Source organism: Sminthopsis crassicaudata, chromosome 3, assembly GCF_048593235.1.
Source record: "Sminthopsis crassicaudata isolate SCR6 chromosome 3, ASM4859323v1, whole genome shotgun sequence".
NCBI classification, from domain to species: domain Eukaryota; kingdom Metazoa; phylum Chordata; class Mammalia; order Dasyuromorphia; family Dasyuridae; genus Sminthopsis; species Sminthopsis crassicaudata.
The window spans coordinates 334,146,994-334,168,375 of record NC_133619.1 but is presented as its reverse complement, the minus strand read 5'-3'; the positions used below and the strand labels follow the sequence as shown (position 1 = coordinate 334,168,375).

Below are 21,382 nucleotides of genomic sequence, written 5' to 3'. Positions count from 1 at the left end.
GGACCTAAAAAGAGGTAGAGGCTTCAGTAGAGTGACCCAAGAATAGGAGGAGCCCCTTTCAGGCATAGGAACAACGAATGAGAGCAGTACAAAAGAAAACTATTAGGCGGGACAATTTGCCCATAATGGAGTATGTGAAAGGAAATAAGCATCAGGGAATAAGGTAGGAAATAGATTGTGGAAATCCTCACATGTCAAGATGAGGAATTCATACTTTATTCCACAGGCAATGAGGGAACCACTGAAAATTTCTGGGTACATTTTTGGTATGATCATTGCATTAGGATGGTGATTTCAGATGGCACTATAAAGGATGGTTTAGAGGGAAAAAACTGAACTCCCAAAGACTAATTAGGGAGCCATGATAAAATTTTAATTCCTCTTTAACCTGACAGTTCTTCAGAGACTTAAAGAATACTATCATGTTCTCCTCTAGTCTTCTCTTCTCTTGCTTTCATTTTTTGACTGACAATTGTAGGTTAAGAAGATTAAAAACTCTTTATCTGAGTAATATGTCATCTATATATTTTGTTTTCAGGAAAAACATTTTTTGGGACATTGAAGACATCATGGAACATATCAGGCTTGGATGACAAAAAGTCTCAAAATTATCAGGATTTACATTTCAAAGTAGAAAAATTTGTAAGTTCTTTCTGAATCTTCACAAATATTTTTAGGCCTTTCCTTGAATTTTGCCTCTGTGATGATACTAATATCTCTCAATTTTATCTCTCAATATCTCAATTTATAAAAGACCAAAAGTGGTCTTTTAAGAATTTCCAAGCAATTTAATATATATGGTCTCATTTGATACTTACAATAGCCCTTTGTGGCAGGTGTTATTATTCAAATTATTATCCAAATAAAGAACTTGAGACCCAGAGACTTTGTGACCTTGTGCACAGTCACATAGCTATGAAGTAGTTGTGATGAACCATGGGTTCTCTGGACTCCAACCCAGCACTTTATCACTATCTTGCTGCTTTGTGAAAAACAAAGTCCAATTGAGAAAATCATTTTTTAAAATGGATACAGGAACTGTTAGATGATGTTTTAAAAATTGAATGACTTGATTGCTAACAGATAGCAAAAAGAAAAGCGATCCCAAAAAATCCATACCACATACATTCTATTTAAGTTTTTAAAAATTGTCATTTTCCATTTCTGGCTTCATTGTAACTCATCTCAGATGTGAATGGAATTTGAATTCTTATCTACTTACATAAGTACAAGAGGCAATTTGTTTTTTCTGAATTGGTTATGGTTTCATTCCATAAGGATGATTGTTGTTGTTCTTAATTGTTCTTCATCCTCAAAGAAGATCATGACATCAGGGACATGATCCCATGACATGCAAGTGAACCGGGTTTAAGTGAGGAAGGGTTGGGTGAAGTCACCTGCCTCACTTTTCCCTCCAGAGCCATCTGGGTCCAGTGGCAGGACTTAGATCAGGAGACTGGAGATGGCCCTGGATGCAGTAAGAGACCTTGAGAATCATTGTTTAATGGAAAGACTGATCTGAAGTTAAGAACTTTCCAAGGTATTTTCCAACCCTCACTGCTAATTAATGTGATGGAATGTACTCTCTTTTTTTGGAGGCATTTAGGGGTAAGTGGCTTGCCCAGGGTCACACAACTACTAAGTGTCTGAGGCCAGATTTTAACTCAGGTCTTTTTGACTTTAAGCCTAGTACTCTATCTACTACCTCATCCAGCTTCCCCGATATAATATACTCTTGATTATTAAGAATATTCATTAAGGATCCAAGATCCTCCAATATAAACTTATTAAATGGTGACTTAGAATTAATTGCAAGACAATCCTTTTAAGCTAGTATTTATTGAGTTATGCCACATTATGAAAAATAAGGCTACTAAAATGGGATATTTAATTAATTAACTTTAATAAGCATTTGTTGAGTGCTAAATAGTATTTACCATGATAAGAGCAGTATGTGTCACTTTTTTCCTTGAGGGTATTATCACCTTTCCAGGCACAAGGTTCACAATTAGGGAACCATCCTTTATTTTTTACTCTCCCTTCACCGAGAGTATACTAGTAAATGTTTAACAATCAGCTTTGGGCCACATTTTAAAATTTCATCTACATTTATTAACATTTCTCTGTTCTTTTCTTAAATCTAAACAATCAGCAAAATGATAAACCAAGACCTGATTTGTAGTTCTTGCTGATTTCTGAGGCATAAATGCAGCCAAATAATTTAGCCAAATTGGTCTCCTATTGTTCCCCAAATATAACCCTCCATTTCACATCCAACACCAGAAATATAACACCTCCTTGTCTTTGCCTTCAATTTCCTTCAGGCCCAGAATGTATTCCCTTTTTACCTCTACCTCTCATACTCCCTTTTTTCCTTTGAAATTCAAAACAACTCCTACCTTCTATATGAGGTATTTTCTAACCCTCCATACAGACAACTGCTCAAAATCACCTTAAATTCACTTTGTTTATATTACGTATATATGTGTGTGTACATATATATGTATACAAATGTGAAATTATCTCTAACTTCAAGGAGGTTACAGAGACAATGTGTGTATATGTATACTTATATGCATATGGGAAGGAAGCATTTCTTTTTTTTTTTTAATCTCCAGGGCATCACCCTTTATATAGCATTTAATGATTGCTTACCAATTGAAGAAATAGAAAACAATGTCCACGAATTCCATGTGTTGGAATTTTTCATGGAGAAATGCAATATGTGACCTGGGACAATAAAAGAATAAATAAAAAGATGTGTATGAGCAAGTTGTTTGTCAATGAGAGGAGAGAGATAAAGAAAGAAAAAAGATACAGAAAAGAATATAGAAGAGGCAGTGAGAAAGCAAGAGAGAGAAAATATGGATAGACTAGAACATAATCAAAGCAGGATAAAGTTAGTCAAAAGAAGTCTTCTTGAAGAAAATATATTTGTAGTACAATTAAGCAGAAAGGAGATATTTTCTGAGTCAGGAACTGAACAAGCAAAGACTTTTTAAAAATTAGATATTTTAATTTTCCCCTCTTATTTGCAAAACAATTTTTTTACATTTGTTTTTAAAACTTTGAGTTCTAGATTCTTTTTTCCCTACCCCCACCACCCATTAAAAAGGCACATGTGATGTTATGCAAAACATTTCTATAAAACTCATGTTGCAAAAGAAAACATAGATCCTTTCCTTCTACCTGCCACCCAAAAACTCTCAAGAAAAATAAATTAGTTAAAAAAGAGAGACGAGAGAGAGAGAAAGAGAGAGAGAGAGAGAGAGAGAGAGAGAGAGAGAGAGAGAGAGAGAGAGAGAGAGAAAGAGAGAGAGAGAGAGTTTATGCTTTAGTCTGTATTCAGACACAATCAGTTCTTTCACTGGATATGGATAACATTTTTCAGTATAAGTTTTTTAGAGTAGTTGTAAATTATTGTATTGCTAAGAATGGCAAAGTCAGTTATTGCTGACCCTCCCAGCTTTGTACACAATACATTACATTGTGTAATTACTTTGCAGATTACATTTCATTTTGCATGGAGGAAGGCTTTTCTGAAAGCATCTTGCTCATCATTTCCCACAGAACAATAATATTCTATCATAATCATATACCACAGTTTACAGCCATTCCTCAATTAATGGGCATTCTCTCAATTTCCAATTTTTTTTTGCCCTGAGAAAAGAGCTGCTATAAATATGTTTGTACATATAGGGTCCTTTTTCTTTTTTTTTTTTTAATCTCTTTTTGTATTTATGCCTAATAGTGGTTTTGTTGTCAAAGGATATGCATGAGTTTATAGTCCTGTGGTCATATTTCATATCTTTTGATCACTTATCAATGGTGAATGGCTTTTTTTTTTGACTTGGTTCCATATACATTTGAGAAATGAGGCCTTCATCAGAGAAACTTGCTTCAAATTATTTTCCTAATTATTATTGCTAACTGTATTCCCCCCACTCCGTTTATTCTATTCTCTCTTTCCTTTCATCTTGACTCTTCTCAAATGTTTTGCTACTGACCACCCTTATACCCCAATATGGCCTTTCTTCTATCACCCTCTTCTTCCTTTCCCTGTTCTGATATCCCCTCTACCTCCCACTATCCTTCAGGGTAAGATAGATTTCTATATTCATATTGGATATATATATATATATATATATAATTTTCTCTTTGAGCCAATTTTGATGAGAGTAAAGTTCACTCACTCCCCCTTCCTCACCTTCTTCCCCTTCCAAAGTAAAAGCTTTTTCTTGCCTCTTTTATGGCAGATAATTTATGCTATTTCTACTTCTCTCTTTACCATTTTCCCAGTCCCTCCTTATGTTTTTCCCGAGTCATGTATTTGAAAATCAAATTTTCTATTCAGTTCTTGTCTTTTCATCACAAATGAGAAGCAAAAGCTTTGAAACAGAGAAGTAATGGCCATGGTACCATTTTGGTTACTGTAAAAATGGTGAAAATAAAAGAAATTGGAACTTTAAATGGCAAACCAGACCTAGTGATCAGGGGCCATGGCTGTGGGTTTAGAGAGCAGCCAACATATTATATCCAGTCTTTTCTCCCACATCTCCCCTCCATGTATGCAATTCTTTAGCCAAAGGGACTATTAATCATTCCCCAGTCATGCTTTGTAATTCTCCCACTTCCATACTGGAAGTTCACACTGGTTCCCTCTGCCTGAGAGACTTCCTCTGTGACTGTACACAAATCTGCATGCAAGTTACACATACATCCTGATATACACATAATAATGCACACCTCCTCATTTCTACCCAAATCATAGTCAACCTTTAAATTCCAACTTTTTTTTTTTTTAATTTTAGGCTGGGGTTAAGTGACTTGCGCAGGGTCACACAGCTAGGAGGTGTTAAGTGTCTGAGGCCAGATTTGAACTCGGGTCCTCCTGAATTCAAGGCTGGTGCTCTATCCACTGCGCCACCTAGCTGCCCCTTAAATTCCAACTTAAATGCAAACACCTCCATGAAATATTTTTCAATACCCTTCAAATGGAAGTCATCTCTCCTTTATCTGAACATAGGATTCCTTTTTTTCTAATACTAAAAGTATTCTACCTGGAATTATAATTATCCATATACATTTGAGCTTTACTGTAACCCTGTGAAGTAGTTGCAATTATCTATATTTTACAGATGAAGAAACTGAGGCACTGATAGATTATTTGCCTTTAGTTATGTAACTCTTAGGCAACTGAAACAATATTTGAACCCATTCTAACTTCAATTTAAGAATTCTATCTACTATCTCATGTTGGATAATAGCAACAACAATAGTAATAACTAACACTTACATAGTACCTGTTCTGTGCCAAGCACTGTCCTAAGCATTTTACAAATATTATGTCAGATGATCCTTGCAACAGCCCTGAGAGGTAGGTAATGTTATTTATGTCCATTTGAAGTTGAGGAAACTGAGACAAACAGTGATGAATGAAATCATCTATCTCAAGGCATAGCTAGTAAGCATCTGAGGCCAGATTTGAACTTGACTTTTTCTGACTCTGTACCCCAAGTTCTCCCACTGTACTACTTGGTAAGACAGATTCATAAAGAAATAATAATAAAAATGTTCTTTAAGGGGGAAAAAACTTAATAAATGTCTATATGCTGACAAATGATGTATAATTAGATTAATTTTCAAACTCATTTCTGTTGATAATTGAATTTCACTTTTATGCTATAGTCGTAATCAAAATTCTTCTCTTTTATAGTTTCAGTCTGCATTTCGCATTGATTCTACGTTTGGACAAACAGTAATTCTCAGCCTACAGTAAGTTAGGGGCTGGTTTGGTCCTAATTTTTCCCAAAGAGCTGTGCTGCCTCATTTCTCTATCATTCTTGCCATAAGACACCATTTTTACTCTTCCCTTGGGGCCACTGCCTGAATAGGGGGAAGTAGGAAGAGCAGCATGGTTTTTAAAACTCCTTCTAAAAAAGGGCCTGGATTTATTCTGTACAAATTTTCTGATTCAGGGCTTCCTGACAAAAGAAACAAAAATAAATTTTACATCATTGTCTTTCCTCTCTTTTTCTTCCTTGAAAACAAGTCTTTTTGTTGTTCTGTTGTTTTACTCTCTATGACCCCATTTGGGGTTTTCTTGGTAAAGATACTGAATTAGTTTGACACTTTCTTTTCCAGCTCATTTTATGAAGAATGAGGCAGACTGGGTTAAGTGACCTATCCAAGTTCTGACAGCTAGGAAGTATTTGAGGCTAGATTTGGACTCATGAAATTGAGTCTTCTTGACTTTGGTCCCAGCACTCTGGACACTAGGACACTTCAGGCTTAAGAGTGATGGTACACTCTTGCTGGAAATTTTTATAGTACTTTGAAGTTTGCATAGCACTTTACAAATATCTCGTTTTGTCCTTTTAAAATTCGTGGGAGGTAGGTATTATTGTGTTTTTTTCCATTTTCTAGCTGAGGAAACTGAAGCAACCATTAATTGGCTTGCCCAGGGTCAAACAGCTAATTGTGTCTGAGGCTGGATTTGAACTCAAGTATCCCTGACTGCAAGTCCAATATTTTATCTACTGTGACACCCAACTGTCTCCCAAAGGATCAATGATTAACTCTAATTTTATTGGAAAGGCAGATAGTTCCCTCCAGTATAAGTTAGGTAATTCTATGTCTGACTAAATTAAAGAGTTTAAAATTGCTTGAATAGAAAATTGAACTAGATTTTAGGTTTGGGGGTAGTTAATAATTTTCCCTAAGGGTCTTCAAATGTAATCTGTAATTCACTAGGCATTTATCCTCTGCATTTCTTTCTAGAACAATGTCTAAAATGCGTAGCATAGAAGAAGTTGAAATAATGATCACAAACTTATTTAACATAACTTCAAACACAACAGAGAATGAAGTCAATGAAGCTATACGTAGTCAAGAAGAGAAAGATCATAATATTACTTACAAAGGTAAGGCTAGTATAATTTCTTTAAAATTCATGGAAAGATCTGCCAATTTCAAGTTCATTTAAGAGCTGTTTACATGAAATGTAGTGATAACCTTTTCAAAGCCTTAATAATTAAATTCACAGATAATACCAATATTTCATTTTAGCCAAATCACCCCCTTTTCTTTTATTCTTTGAGTGCTAACAGTTGCCCATAAATAATCAAAATGGCAAGTTGGATTTTTATCTTTACTTCTTGTACCCATGTTCCCATTGGGATAATGAAAAAGTAGCCAGGGGACAGGGAGAGAGAGAAGAAATGAGATGGCCATGCTCAGACTGGAGCAAAAAAATGGAGATTTTTGACAACTTGGGTTCCTTTCTGTCTCAATCTTTGGCACATGACACAACTGTAATTATGAGATTGAGGTAGTTTTCAAACCTAGTTTGAAATAAACATGTGACAAATTCACAATGGCCATTCTCTTTGCCAAAAGGAAAGTTTATTTAGGAGAAAGAGATAAAATAGACATCAGGAGTGGCAAATATGAAATAGAGTTGGGAGAGCATATAGTTAGAAAGGAAAGGAATTTGGAAGAATCCATTAGAGAAATATGCCATGAGACCTACCCTTTGACTGGCTGTTCAGAGACTTAGAGGAGTTTAGCAGACCAACCAAGAGTTAGCTAGAATAAGGAGAAAGATGCCCTTAAAGGGAAGGCACTATGAGGGAGAGAAAGAAGTACCTCATAGTGGATTTAGTCATGAAGAGAATTTGGCAAAGATCTTCATCATAACCATATCGCTTACAAGGAAAATACAGTCTTGGGGTTTCCCAGAAACAAAGTCTCAAAATGAAGAGGGAGGGTCAGAGAGCTAGAAGGAATGCATCTGGCAGACCAGGTCCCAGACCTGTCTAAAGATATGCACATCAAGCTAGTTTGAGAAAGCTAACTCTCTTTTCTTATGCAATTGAAGTTGGAAGAATTTACTTTATGACTGTGTTAACTTATGGTAATAAGAGAGTCCAGGAAAGCTAAATTCCTATCAAGGTTGTCTCAAAGGTAGTAATGAATGTCTTTAAAGATGCTAACTAGATTGGAGACAAGATGGATGACTTAGCAATAGACTCTGAATTCACATTTTTCTATACAAGCAAGATTTGGGCTTCTTTGTGATGGGAAGATAGTTCACATTAATAATACACTTCTATTGTTGCTGACATGGCCTGTGAAAAATAACACTTGAAAGATCCACTTTGAATAACAATAGCGGTAAATGTTGGTGTTCAGTTGCATCTGACTCTCTGTGACTCCATATTGGGGTTTTCTAGGCAAAGATACTAGGTTGGTTTGTCATTTCCTTCTCCAGCTCATTTTTCTATATCTGAAGAAACTGAGGCAAACAAAGATTTTTTTAATGATGTGGTCAGTGTCATCCATTTAGGAAATGTCTGAAGTTAAATTTAAACTGAGATTTTCCTGACTCTAGACCTAGAGCTCTATCTATCCACTGTACCACTTGGTCTATCTTAAGATCATAGCTTCTGTAAGGTATTTTTTAATGCAGAAAAAGATTCTTCAGGTATTTTAATAGGTTTTTATTGATATCTTTTGTTTATATCACCTACAAATTTCCCAATGTTATCTTTTCTTCTCCTTTTCTCAGAGAGTCATCCTTAGAAAAAATAAAAAGGAGAAAATCAAACCAGTTCAATAGAACTAACCTATATATTAACTAAGGCTGATATTGTAGTTTGTGGTTGTTCATACTCTTAGTCTCTTAATTCTGCATAGAAGATAGGGATGTGCTTTCTCATATCTCTTCTCTAGGGCCAAGTTTGGTCATTATAATTTCTAATTTTCATTTTCTATTATGATGTTGTGGGTCCCCTCCCCCCAACCCTGCCCCAAGAATCAATTAACCAATAAGCATTTATGAGGCACTTATTAACCATTGAGGCACTGTGCTAAACCATGATGATATGAAGACAAACATGAACAATTCTCAAGAAATTTATATTCTAGCAGAGGAAGACAACACATACATATATAATTGTAAACATGATATATACAAAATTAATATAAGGTAGTTAAAAAGAAGACATTAATAGCTCAGGGAATCAGGAAAGACTTCACATAGAATGTAATGGTTAAGCTGAGTTTTGAAGGAAACCAGACATATTGAGAGGAGGAGGTAAAGAAATCGATTACAGGCATAAAGTACTTTAAAAGCATGGAAGTAGGAGATGTAGCATTGTAAGTTCAGACAGCAAGTAAGTCCATAAAGCTGGATATTGCATTTTGTGAAAAGGTTAGAAGGATCAAGTTGTGGTCCAAATTGCCAAATAAAAGAGTTTTTCTTAGATACTGAGGTAAGAAGGAACCATTGGAACTTAAAATAAGGGAATAGGCATGACGTGGACCAATCAGTGCTTTAGAAAAAGACGTTTTAACAGCCAAGAGAAGGATGGAATGGAGAAGGAAGAGATTCTTGAGATAGGGAGATCAAATAAAATTTATAACCATTGAGATATATAGAATAAATGAAAATGAGAAGCTGAGAATGATCTCAAGGTTACAGATCTGGTAAACTGGAAGGATGGTTGTACCTTAGCAGCATTGGATTAATTTAGAATTTAGAACAAGGATAATGAGTGCTATCAGATATATTGAGTTTGCCATAAAAGAGATGACCACCACCAATTTCCTGAATAAATATTGATTTGCTCACTTTCCTCATTTAGGAGAGAATGTATGCATCTCAAATGGTTGTGATGACAGTGAGGATTGCTCAAATGGCTTCCAATGTAAATGCCGAGAAGGATTAGCAAGACCCTTTCCTTTGTCTTCTTCTTGCTCAGGTAAAGTAATGGGTATTTTTCTATTGGCAATCTATTGGCAATCTTCTACCTTTATGTTTACACTGCTGAGTGTGCTAGGTACTTCTGTCTAATTTCACTTTCAGATTTAGATGGTGAAAGCATGGAGTGAGGGATAGAGAACTGGACTTAGAATGAGGAGGATCTGAATTCACATCCTGCCTCAGACACTTACAAGCTTGTGTGATCCTGGACAAATTCCTTTGCCTCAGTTCCCTTATGTAAGGCAGCTTGACATCATAATGGCTAGCATCAATATAGGACATTAAGGTCTGCAAAGTACCTTACTTATATGATCTCATATGATCCCATATAATGTAGATGCTATTATTATTCCCATTTTCTAGATGACGAAACTGAGACAGAAAAAAAGTGAGTGACTTGCAAAAAGATTAGGATCCATTCTGAGGTGGGGATTTAAACTGAGGTCTTCCTCACTCTGTGTTCAGGGCTTTACCAAGTTGCTTTCTCATAGTGTACAGAGTCCTAGCCTCAGACTCAGGGAAGCCTGGGTTTGTTTCATTTCTAACAGATACTGACTATGATACTGAACAAGTCACCTCTCAGTGATCCATAAAACTCCATAAGAAAAAAAAAAAGACAAACTAATATGCATATTTATTACAAAGATTTTTGTTTTATTTTGTTTTTAATTTGAAAGAGAGAGAAAAATTGTTTATTAATTGAAAAAATTTAAGATAAAAAAACATATTTTCTAAGACAAGGGATCCCATTTTTTTTTTAATCACTGTACCCTGCGGCTTTTTAGTAAATGTTCTTTTTCCTATCCTTAATTTGAAAGGAAAGACATTATAGCATATACATATATATATATATATATATATATATATATATATGTACATAGGAATTAGAATAAAGAGATTAATGAATTTTACTTATCCAACAAATTTTTTTTGCAACATCATTGACCAGAAATTGATTCAGAGTTTCTGGAATATCTCAATAAGATGAGTGTCCCTTAGGTTGGAACTCTTGCTCTAAGAGGGCCTCTATTGTTAGGCCACTAGATATGCATAGATAGAGGAATGTCCTCTATGGAAGTTTCCTGACAACAGAGCTCTTTTTCTTAAGAACAAAGCTGTGATTGCCAATGTAATATTTGAAATAGCTTTTTTCCCATACCTTCTACAGTTTGTGACTCCGAATGCAGTGAAAAAAACAATAAGCAATGTGTTCAATCTGGCTCCCAGATTCCAGAGTGTGAATGCCTACCCGGCTACTTCAAGAAGGGAAGCATCTGTCAAGAGTAAGTAGAATCACTTTTGATTATTTTGCCAGAGGTGGGAGAAAGAGGGATGTATGAATCAAGTTGGCACTGGCTGATAGAAACACAGCAGATCATGAAGTTGATTTGTAATATGTGGATTTGCTATTGAGCTATGAAAGAATGAAGTGAAGATCATGTAGGGCCATATGAATGTATGGTCTAAGACTCAGAGATTTGGGTTCAGGCCCAATTCTGTTGTGTGACCATGGCTTGGAATGTTCTCTTCTCTAAATTATAATTGTTCTCTGGGATCAGGTTTCTTGGGGAGCTTCTGGAGGCAGCCTTAGTTTCAGTTCAGTTCCAATAACCCCAAATGCAGCCAGGAGTTAAAGTCCATATCCTTTATTGTGTCCTTCAAAATCCTGAATCTTTTCCTGGGCCCAGTTAACTTTCTTAAAGGCCTATCTCTCTCCTTGCTCCCCAAGAACTCTTGTCCAAATGTCTCTAGTCAGCACAAAGGTGGAAGTGGGAATGAATCTTGCCACCTCTGAGAGTGGGATTGTGGGTTTCTGTGGGCTTGTGAATCTCTCAGAAGTCAATCCTAGTTGTGACTCTCCAAAGTTCCCCCAATGTCTCCATCCAGCACAAAGGTGGAAGTTGGAATGACTCTTGACTCCTTCTCCCAGAGAGTGGGCTTGTGGGTGGGCTTGTGAATCTCCAGGAAGTCAATCCTATTTGTGAATCTCCTGGAAGTCCCAGAGTGAGTTTGTGAACTCCTCCTTATTTATGCTCTCTTAAAGGTGTGAACTCCTTTAAAGGTGTGAACTAAGCACCTTGTTTCAAGTTCTGGCCCATAACATCTCCTTATAGGATCAGATCAATCATACTGAACCATGCTAAATTAGATAATTATTGTCTCCATCCCATTCCAGTGACTTGGCTCCTTGTAAGAATTCTAACAATGGCTCACCACTTATTTCCCCAGGTCCTCAACTGCACAAGGGGCATTAGACTAGGGAAATACAAAGGTACCTTCAAGCTATGACATTCCATGATTCTATGAATTGACTGCTCTAAAGTTGAGGAGTCTTTCCATGAAATTTGGAGGAGAGTTACTGGGTGATTGGGCTCTTCAGTCATAGCTAAGGGCAAGTGGTCTACTTAGAGGGAAAAAAGAAGGGATGGAAAGCTTTGATGTGACTAACTCTAGAATCCTTTTAACTTGTTCCTATTATTTATTCTTGTTTAGATGTAACTTTGGATACAGTGGAACAGGCTGCAAGGATAGTGAGTATAATAATTAATTCTAGTATTTAAACAATTTAGCAAAATGAGGACTGTGCAAGGCACAATGAAAAGATTAATAATCTTAGTGTGCTCTCTCTGGGAAAGCCACTACTGATTCCCCTCATTTTATCCCATATATTTAATATTATAATAGTTATAACATAAACAACTATATTAAATAGTTGTTTGCATATTGTCTCCCTTTTAGACTACAAGCTCCTTGAAAACAGTGATTTTAAAAATGTCTTTGTATTTGCAGCACTTAGCATAATGTCTGCCACATAGTTAGTGCTTAATAAATGTTAATTTATTGATTGGATAATATACATTACTTGCCTTCAAGGAGTTTATGTCACTGTTGTTCATTCTTTTTAGTCATGTCTGAGTCTTTGTGACTCCATATGGGATTTTCTTGGCAAAAATATAAAATGAGTTGGAGAAGGAAATGGCAAACCATTTCAGTACCTTTGCCAAGAAAATCCCTAAGAGTTCCATGAGTTGTATACAATTGAACAATATCTCCAGAATAAGTTGTGCTGAGCATTTTATAGTGGAGTTAAGATTTCAGTGTCAAGTGGCTTTTCCCCTGGGAACAGGAGAAATCTTCCTCACAAGCTGTCTCCTTCCATCATCACTTCCTGGGATGCTATTTTTTTCTTTCTTGTGTTTTTTTTTCCCTTTTGATGTATTTTTCTTGCACAGCATGACAAATATAGAAATATGTTTAGAAGAATTTCACATGTTTAACCTATGTCCTATTGTTTGCTGTCTTGGGGAAGCAGGGGGGAGGGGGAGAATAATTTGGAATACAAGGTTTTGCAAAGGTGAATGTTGAAAACTATCTTTGCATGTATTTGGAGGAAAATACTATTAACATAAAAAAGAAATATAAAGGGTTTGATTAGGAGTAAGAGAAATAGTATGGTGTGGTCGAAAGAGCATTGGACTTAGAAGCAGAGGAGGTGGGTTCAAGTTTTAGCTTTACTCCTTTCCTTCTATGTAACTAGAATAGCCACATAAACTTTTCCAAGTTTCAATATTGTCATCTATAAAACAAAGGGGATGGACTAGAAGATCTCTAAGTGTTCTTCATGTTCTAAATCTATCCTCTCAAGATACTACTGACAAATTCCGTTTCTAAAAATCACAGATTCAGATTATGCTGAATAATTTGCAAAAGTCATTTTGGAATAATTACATCCTATGATATTAGGTGTCAGAGGTGACACTACTATATATGGCTACTAACATTAATTTGACTTTCCTGGGGGTGTGGAAGATAAAAATATTCTCAGCACAAATATCCATGGCTAATAGAGGGGCAAGTTGAAGAGAAATGAATCTGTAGGTCAAATGTATTTATTAATGATGTTGCCTCTCTGTCTTTCAGAGGATATGTTGATCTTCACTGTGCTGTATGCCATTGGTGGGGCCATCCTCTTGGGTGCAATAATTGGGTTGATTGTCTTAGCCAGGTAAAAAACTCTTCCTTTCCAGATCTGTAGCAATTAATGCTTTGACTTGATTTGTTGCTTTCAAATCATAGAACTAGAAAGGGATCTCAGATGCCATCTAGCTTATTCCTCTCATTTTACCACTAAACTCCAAATCCAGACACAGAAAATTTAAGTACTTTGTTCAGGATTACACAGTAAACATGAAAGGTGTGATTCAAACGCAAAGAGTTGGTGCTTTTTCCTTTGGACCAAGTACTTTCCTCATACCTACTGTGTGAAGCTGGTAATATAATAATTATTATTATTATTTTCTTATTTTTCAAACAGGATCTAGTGAGTCACAAGATTTCAGAACTATTTGAAATCTTGCTTTTTAAGCCCTTGTATTCCTTCCCATTACACTAAAATGCACAATGTCTATCGACATTTCCATTTAGTTGGAAAGCCTGTCCTGGGCTCTAAGAAAAGGAAATGTGTCTATATATCACCTAGTTGAATTTTTAACTCTATTTTTCTTTCCCTCACTCAAGAATCTATAATAGCTCCCTGTTTCCCCACAGCAAACAATCTAATCTCAACCAAATAAGGATCCTTTCTGGCTTATTTGGAGTCAGGAAGATCTGAATTCAAATGTGGCTTTAGACACTTAATACTTACTAGCTGTATGACTTGGGGCAAGTCATTTAACTTCAGTTGCCATATATATGTAATATCACAAATAATATATAATGGCAAGCTCCACATTTTCACTGCCATGATTTTAAGCATACATACTTTGAAAAATATTCATTCATCCTTTATTTAAGAAATATATATGGATGGGAATATTTATCCCTTTTGGAGGAAGGAAGAAAATTCATTTATTCTTATTCTAAAGGAACATTAGAAATTTCCTGGTTTCCTCCTAAAGAGGCCAGGTCAAGGCCTTGTGACCTATATCATAGTTTTAATGCTTCCATTGCCAGGATATTCTTCTTGGTCTGTCTAGTCACTGTTGCAATTCTTAGGTATTCTCCCAATATTCTCAAACATCAGAAATAGCAATTGTCTACCCTTTTTGTTAAAAAAAAAAAAAAAAAGACACAGTTGGGGCAGCTAGGTGGCACAGTGGATAGAAGGACCTGAGTTCAAATCTGGTCTCAGACCCTTAACACTTCCTGGCTGTGTGACCCTGGGCAAGTCACTTAACCCCAATTGCCTCAGGGAAAAAAAGAAAGAAAGAAAGAAAGAAAGAAAGAAAGAAAGAAAGAAAGAAAGAAAGAAAGAAAGAAAGAAAGAAAGAAAGAAAGAAAGAAAGAAAGAAAGAAAGAAAGAAAGAAAGAAAGAAAGAAAGAAAAAGATACAGTTAAATGTAATTTTTTTTACGAGCAGTTCAGCATATGGATATTTTGTACCATTAAATGGAGGGCATTTAATTGTTGATCTATAATATCTACTGGGCACAAGATAGATGTTGCTTCCTTTCCTCAAGCATTACTGAAACACACTAGGAATGCCTCATTTTAAAATCTGAAGTTTGAAATGCCTGATGCTACTGAGTCCTGGAGGAGAAAAATTCTCTGTCTAATGACACAGAGACTATGTCTGTCAGAGCTGTGTATATTGTACCTTGTACAACCTTTGAAAAACAAAACTCTAAGATAAATAATAAATTCCCATGAGAGCCAGTGGTAGTTGATGGCTAAGAATCCAGCCTTTCTTACTGAATCTGTTTAAAAAAAACATGCATATAAAAAGCATTGTGGCATAGTGGAAAAAACCAGTAGACTGGGATACAGACAATCTGGGTTCCATATCCAGCTCTACTCCTCAAAAGTTTGGGGGCCATAGATAAGCCTCTGTCCTCTGGGGACTTCAGGTTACTCATCTGTAAAATTAAGGGTCAAAATAGTGATCTCAAAGGTCCTTTTCTTCTCTGACATTCTGTAATCTTTTATATTGCCCTTTCTTAAAAAAATATATATTTTTTTATTGATGGGTATTTTTTAATGATCATCCCCTTAACAATGACTCTACCTATCCCTGATAGAATTCTTCGTTGTAACAGAGGAGACAATTAAGCAAAACAAAGTAGTACATTAGCCATGTCTGACAATGTGTGACTCATGGTGACCTTTCAGTATGTTGACTCTCTGTTAGCAATCAAGAATGATATTTCACTACTGTCAATCCTTGGAAGTCATAATTGATCTTTGCAAATGATAGTAATAATAGCTAACATTTGTATACTGTTTTTAAGGTTTGTACATTGCTCTTTATATGTTATCTCATTTGATCTTCATAACAATTCTGTGAGGTAGGTGCTATTATTATCTCTCTTTTACAAATGAGGAAACTGAGGAGGAAAGACTTAATGATTCAATCATGTATTGTTGTTCAGTCATTTCAGTCTTGTCGGACTCATATGATCCCATATGGGGTTTTTTTGGACAAAGATACTAGAATGACTTGCCATTTCCTTCTTCAGCTCATTTTACAGATGAGGAAACTTGAGGATTAAGTGACTTGCCTATGATTACACAGGAAGTGTCTGAGGTTGGATTTGAACTCAGGAAAATGAGTCTTCCTGGTTCCAGACCCAGTGCTCTATGCACTCTAGCACCCCCTAGCTGCTCCATGGTCACATAACTAGAAATTATCTGCAGGAGGATTTGCACTCAGGTCTTCCTGACTTCAAGTCCAACATATATATTAGCACTATGCTACCTCTCAAGTCTTTTAATATTCTACTTTCCCCCTTTATATTATTGGTGTAACAAACTTTCCAAGATCCCTAAGGGTAGATTTCTCATTTCAGATCAAAAAAGAAGGGAAAGAGTGGAGAAGAGGACAATCTGATTAATAGTGACGTCAGTAATGTGAGGCTGGAGACTACAGGGTTCAACAATCCAGCCATGTCCTCTGGGGGCCTTTTCCCCAGGGTCAATATTGTTCAATTTCCAAAGAACCAAAGCAATGTGAAAAGTAATCCCTATGAAGATGTACATGAAAATTCATATTTCCCAAGGGCTATGCCAAAACGAGATTATTAGGTAAGCATTAAACATTCCTGCTGGGCTTTTCAAAGTAATGTATGTGGGAGAAATGTCAGTCAGAGAGAGAGAGACTGGGAGAAAGAGAGAGAGGCGGTTGGGGCGGGGGAAGAGGGAAAGAAAAGGGAGGGGGGGAAGAGGGGAGAGAGGGGGGAATAGAGATAGAAATGAAGAGAGGGAGGAAGGGAGAGAAAGAGACAGACAGAGAGAGAGGGATAGACAGACAGACAGACAGAGACAGAGAGAGGGATAGACAGACAGACAGACAGAGACAGAGAGAGAGAGACAGAGAAAATAGAGCCCAGATGAATGTACTTAATTAGGTGACTTTCTCTTGTCACAGTCTGCTGTTTACTGAATGTTTTAATGTGATGCACAAGGTAATTGGAATTTAGGTTGTAATTAATAGATATGGGAAATAACTACCAGGCCCTCAGACTCTCATCTTAAATCATTCTTTTTTTTTCTAGTCAAAGTCTAAATAAAACAGAACAGAGTCTAATAAAACAAATCTGCTCTGTTTAATTCATCTATTCCACCTTCTCACTTCCTTACTTCTTTACTTCATGAAATCTAGTCTCCATCCTTACCACTCAACTGAAACTGCTCTCTCCCACGTTGTGACCTCTTTCTTATTAAGACTAGTAGCCTTTCATCTGTTCTCATCTGTCATGACTTCTTTGCAGCATTTGGATGTGTTAAACACGTTCTCCCTTCCCTTTGTATTTTTGCTTTGTTATGGTTCCCTTCCTTTCTATGAAGACATTCCTTCTTGATCTCCTTTTCAGTCTCTTCTCTCATGTCCCCATTTTCTATAGAAGGGAATACCCTCAGGGCTGTCTTGACCTTGAGGCTTTCTCTTGGTGATCTCATGACCTCCATTGGATCCAATGATCATTTCTATGAAAATGATTTCCAATTATATTTATCCAACTTTAATCTTTCTTACCTGACTGCTAGTCTCTTCTTGATAGCTCCATTTGTATGTCCCATTGTTGTTGTTTTTCAATCATGTCTGACTGTTTGACATCCCATGGACCATGGCATGTTAGACTCTAATATCCTCCACTAATTCCCAAAGACTATATAAGCTTAGGTCCATTGCTTCCTTGACACTATCAATCTCATCTTCTGCCATCTCCCTCTTTTGCCCCCCAATCTTTCCCAACATCAGGGCTTTTTTCAATGAGTCCTAACATCTTATTATGTGGCCAGAGTATTTAAGCTTCAACTTTAGTATTTGTCCTTTCAATGGGCAATTAATTTCTTCAAGTATTGACCATTTTAATCTCCTTATTGTCCAAGGGATTCGCAAAAGTTTTTTCCATCATTACAAATCAAAAGTGTTGATTCTGTAACACTCAGTTTTTCTTTTAGGCTAACTCTCACAGTCATAGTGGAAAAATCAGAGCTTTCTTTGACTATGGACTTTTGCTGACAAAATAATGTCTCTGATTTTTAGTATGCTATCCAAATTTGCCATAGTTTTCCTTCCAAGGAGCAAGCATCTTAATTTCATAGTGGCAGTTATCAGCTTCAGTGATCTTGGAGACATACCCATGTTACTTTGGTTCAAAGATCTTACAGTCTAGGTTCCTGTGCAATACTAATACTTTCAACATCAGATTTTCCTTTTGTCACCAAACACTTCTACAGCTCAGCTTCCTTTCAGTTTTGCCTCAACCACTCATTCTTTCTTGAGTTACTTGTCATTATACTGCACTCTACCCCAAAAATGTGTTGAACAACTTCTGAGCCAAAGGGCTCATCTTTGGTGTCAGATCCTTGTGCCAGAAGAAGTATGACTTCTATTGACTCAGGGAGGGAACTGTAAAAGCTAAGAGAAGCAAATCTTTGGTAATAAAAATTTGAACAAAAATCAAAGCATATGTAGTTATGTCTTATCCAGAGGTAAATGGCATTAACTGTATAATACCTTGACTCTTCTCCTCACTGAAACTGCAGGTATTTTAGCTAGCTATCATTGATCTTTCTGTCCTGAAGACTTTAGATCATCAGCCAATGAACAGACATTTATTCATTTGAGCATTTATTATTTTAACCATCACTCAAATACATACTTCCATCATGTTTCTTCCATAGGACAGAGGCCTTGTCTTATGAAGATTGTTTACTTTCCCCACTTCTGACACAGGATTCTACACAATATAACTGTTTAATTATTGTCAGATTAAACTATATTTGCTTTCTTCTTCTCCTTCACTTTATTCAGGTTAATGAAAGCCAGAAGCCTCCAACCATTCATCAATGAACTGTGACCCAGATTTTGAGTTCCAAATCAAGTGATATATAGTAGAGGAAGAGATGGCACATGAAATGACTGGATTTCTTAAGATTTCTAGTATTTGGAAGTCACAACTGGTTGAAATGACAATTATTTATTCACTAAACATAAAGAAGTTATTGGGTGTTATGAGGCTATTGTTGTTTTTAAAATCAATTTGAAGTAGGGACATAGTCAAAGCCTGCTAAGATGCCCTCCATGTTGACTTCAAAAGTGAGAGTCCTTTGTATCACATCATTGCCATCCCTCTTAGTCATATGGTTCTGTTATCTGTCTAAGAGATGATCTTGGGAGTCTTCAACTTGATAGTTACAAATCTATTAGGCTGTTTCAGGGGAATTACAAGGGCAAGGAAGGCCATAAGAAGATACCATATTGAAAAGCCAGATGAAGAAAACAATCTTAGTATCTTGCTTTTGTTTTGTATTGTGTTGGACAAACTTCTACATCAGGGGCTCTGGACCTGAGGTACCTGTGCCCCCAGGGGATGTAAGAAACTTGCTAAGTATAAGGAAGTGTGATAAATTATGACCTTAAATAATATCTCTTTATTTTATTTGTTTGGATATTCTTGATGAACTCTAGAATTTATTTTCTTTCATATTGAAAAGGAAATCTAGGAAGTCTTATTAAAAATCAAGGTGTATGGGGAACAAAAATAATCTGTACCCACACTTAATAAAATGTCTTTGAAATAGAGTATTGGTTCCTATTGCTTTGGTATTCTAAGTTATATTTGTACCTGGGTAAACTACCATCCAAACTTATCTACTCCAGATAAGCAGTGAGACAAACAGAGTTGACTGTGGAACTGGGATATCACCCTGTGGTGAAAGGGTATAGAATCGGGAGAAACGGAACCCAGGACACTAACCACCACAAATTACAACTCTAAGATATTTAAGTCTGATGCTGGAGAAGAAAAAGAGCAAGTCAGTCATTAAACGCTTATTAAGCACCTATTATATGCACTTGCTAAGCACTGAGGTTATAAAATGGCTCTTAAGGAGTTCATAGTCTAAAGAAGGAGAAAATATGCAACAACAGTATAAAAACTATACACACATATACATACATATATATACACACATATATGCGCACACATAAAATAAATTGGAAATAAGGGCAAGTCACTAGAATTAAGAAGGATCAAGAAAAGTATTTGGAATGGAGTTTTGCAAGGGGAAAAAGCAGGCTACCTTGTAGCTTCCTAATTTAACTAAGTATTCATGCTACTAACTGTTAGTTCAAGTGTTTCTAGCTGTCTCAGAGACTCCCCTAAATTTTGACCCTGGGAGAAAGCTCTGATTGTTTTAGCCTAGATACTTTTCTGAAACCTATCCATTACCTTGCTTCGGGAAGTAAAGAACTTGTTCTAAGCTATGAAAGAGAACACATTGTGTTTTTGTGTATCTAAATGTTTCCAATACAGAATGCTGGTTCCTGTTTTGAACTTTGGTGGTGTACATATCTTCCTTTAAGTAGCAAAATCAAGTTATAATTTTACATAAAGCTTCACAGTGACCCTCTCCCCACAATTCTATAAATACTTATCAAGAACCTATAAGATGTGCCCTTCTTTAACTACCAAGCTTCCCCATGTTCAATTTAATTAGAGAGATTGAAATTTGAAAATTACATTTAGGAGGCAAGTGAGATTTGTGTAGGTGAAATATTAACAACAATGTTTCAGGTATAATATTCCCTGGATTTAGTGAGAGGATCCTGTCAGGATTTTAGAATAACACTGTTTAGAAAAATTTAGAAAATATGCTATGTTAGAGCAGGAAGTGTTCCATCTGGTTTTCCTGTATAGGGGAATTCATTAAGCCCTTTTAGCTAAATATCTAGAATTTCATCTACTAATTTCAGTTTCAAGTGTTGAGGTTCAAAAGGGACCCTAAAGGTTTGGGGATTGCCCACCAGTATTGCAAAGTGTCTCAAAAGAATTTGCAGGCTTGAACCCATATCCAAGTCAAGGGGCAAAGTTTTTTGTAATTGTAACACCATTGAAACAGGCTAAGTTCCAAAAGAATTTAGCAAAGAATCCCAAGCAAGGAGACATTTATCTAGTTCTTAACGTCACTCCATAATTTTATGGCCCAGAGGTAGAACTGAGGAGTAGTCTCAGACATTTGGCTATCACTGAACAGCCGATTATGTATCTGATAGTCAGCAATGTTCCCTCGTTCTGATTCTGGCTGAATTTGTCTGAGCTTATATGCTCTCTTATCATAGGTGTGAATTTTGTGGAACTATATGAAGTACTAAGTACATGTACTGAACTAGAG

General features: G+C 36.1%; 1 protein-coding gene across 1 annotated transcript in view; it reads left to right on the top strand.

Moving 5' to 3' along the window:
• The window catches only part of MUC13 (mucin 13, cell surface associated), a 28,597-nt gene extending 8,778 nt beyond the window's left edge, over positions 1-19,819 (top strand). Inside the window, exons 4-12 of the mRNA XM_074302101.1 lie at positions 539-642; positions 5,717-5,775; positions 6,781-6,923; positions 9,648-9,764; positions 10,935-11,049; positions 12,260-12,297; positions 13,688-13,772; positions 16,552-16,786; positions 19,020-19,819. Coding sequence (XP_074158202.1) covers positions 539-642; positions 5,717-5,775; positions 6,781-6,923; positions 9,648-9,764; positions 10,935-11,049; positions 12,260-12,297; positions 13,688-13,772; positions 16,552-16,786 — 896 coding nt within the window. The 3' untranslated portion in view covers positions 19,020-19,819. The remainder of the gene's footprint in view (positions 1-538; positions 643-5,716; positions 5,776-6,780; positions 6,924-9,647; positions 9,765-10,934; positions 11,050-12,259; positions 12,298-13,687; positions 13,773-16,551; positions 16,787-19,019) is intronic.
• Positions 19,820-21,382: the final 1,563 nt, after the last annotated feature.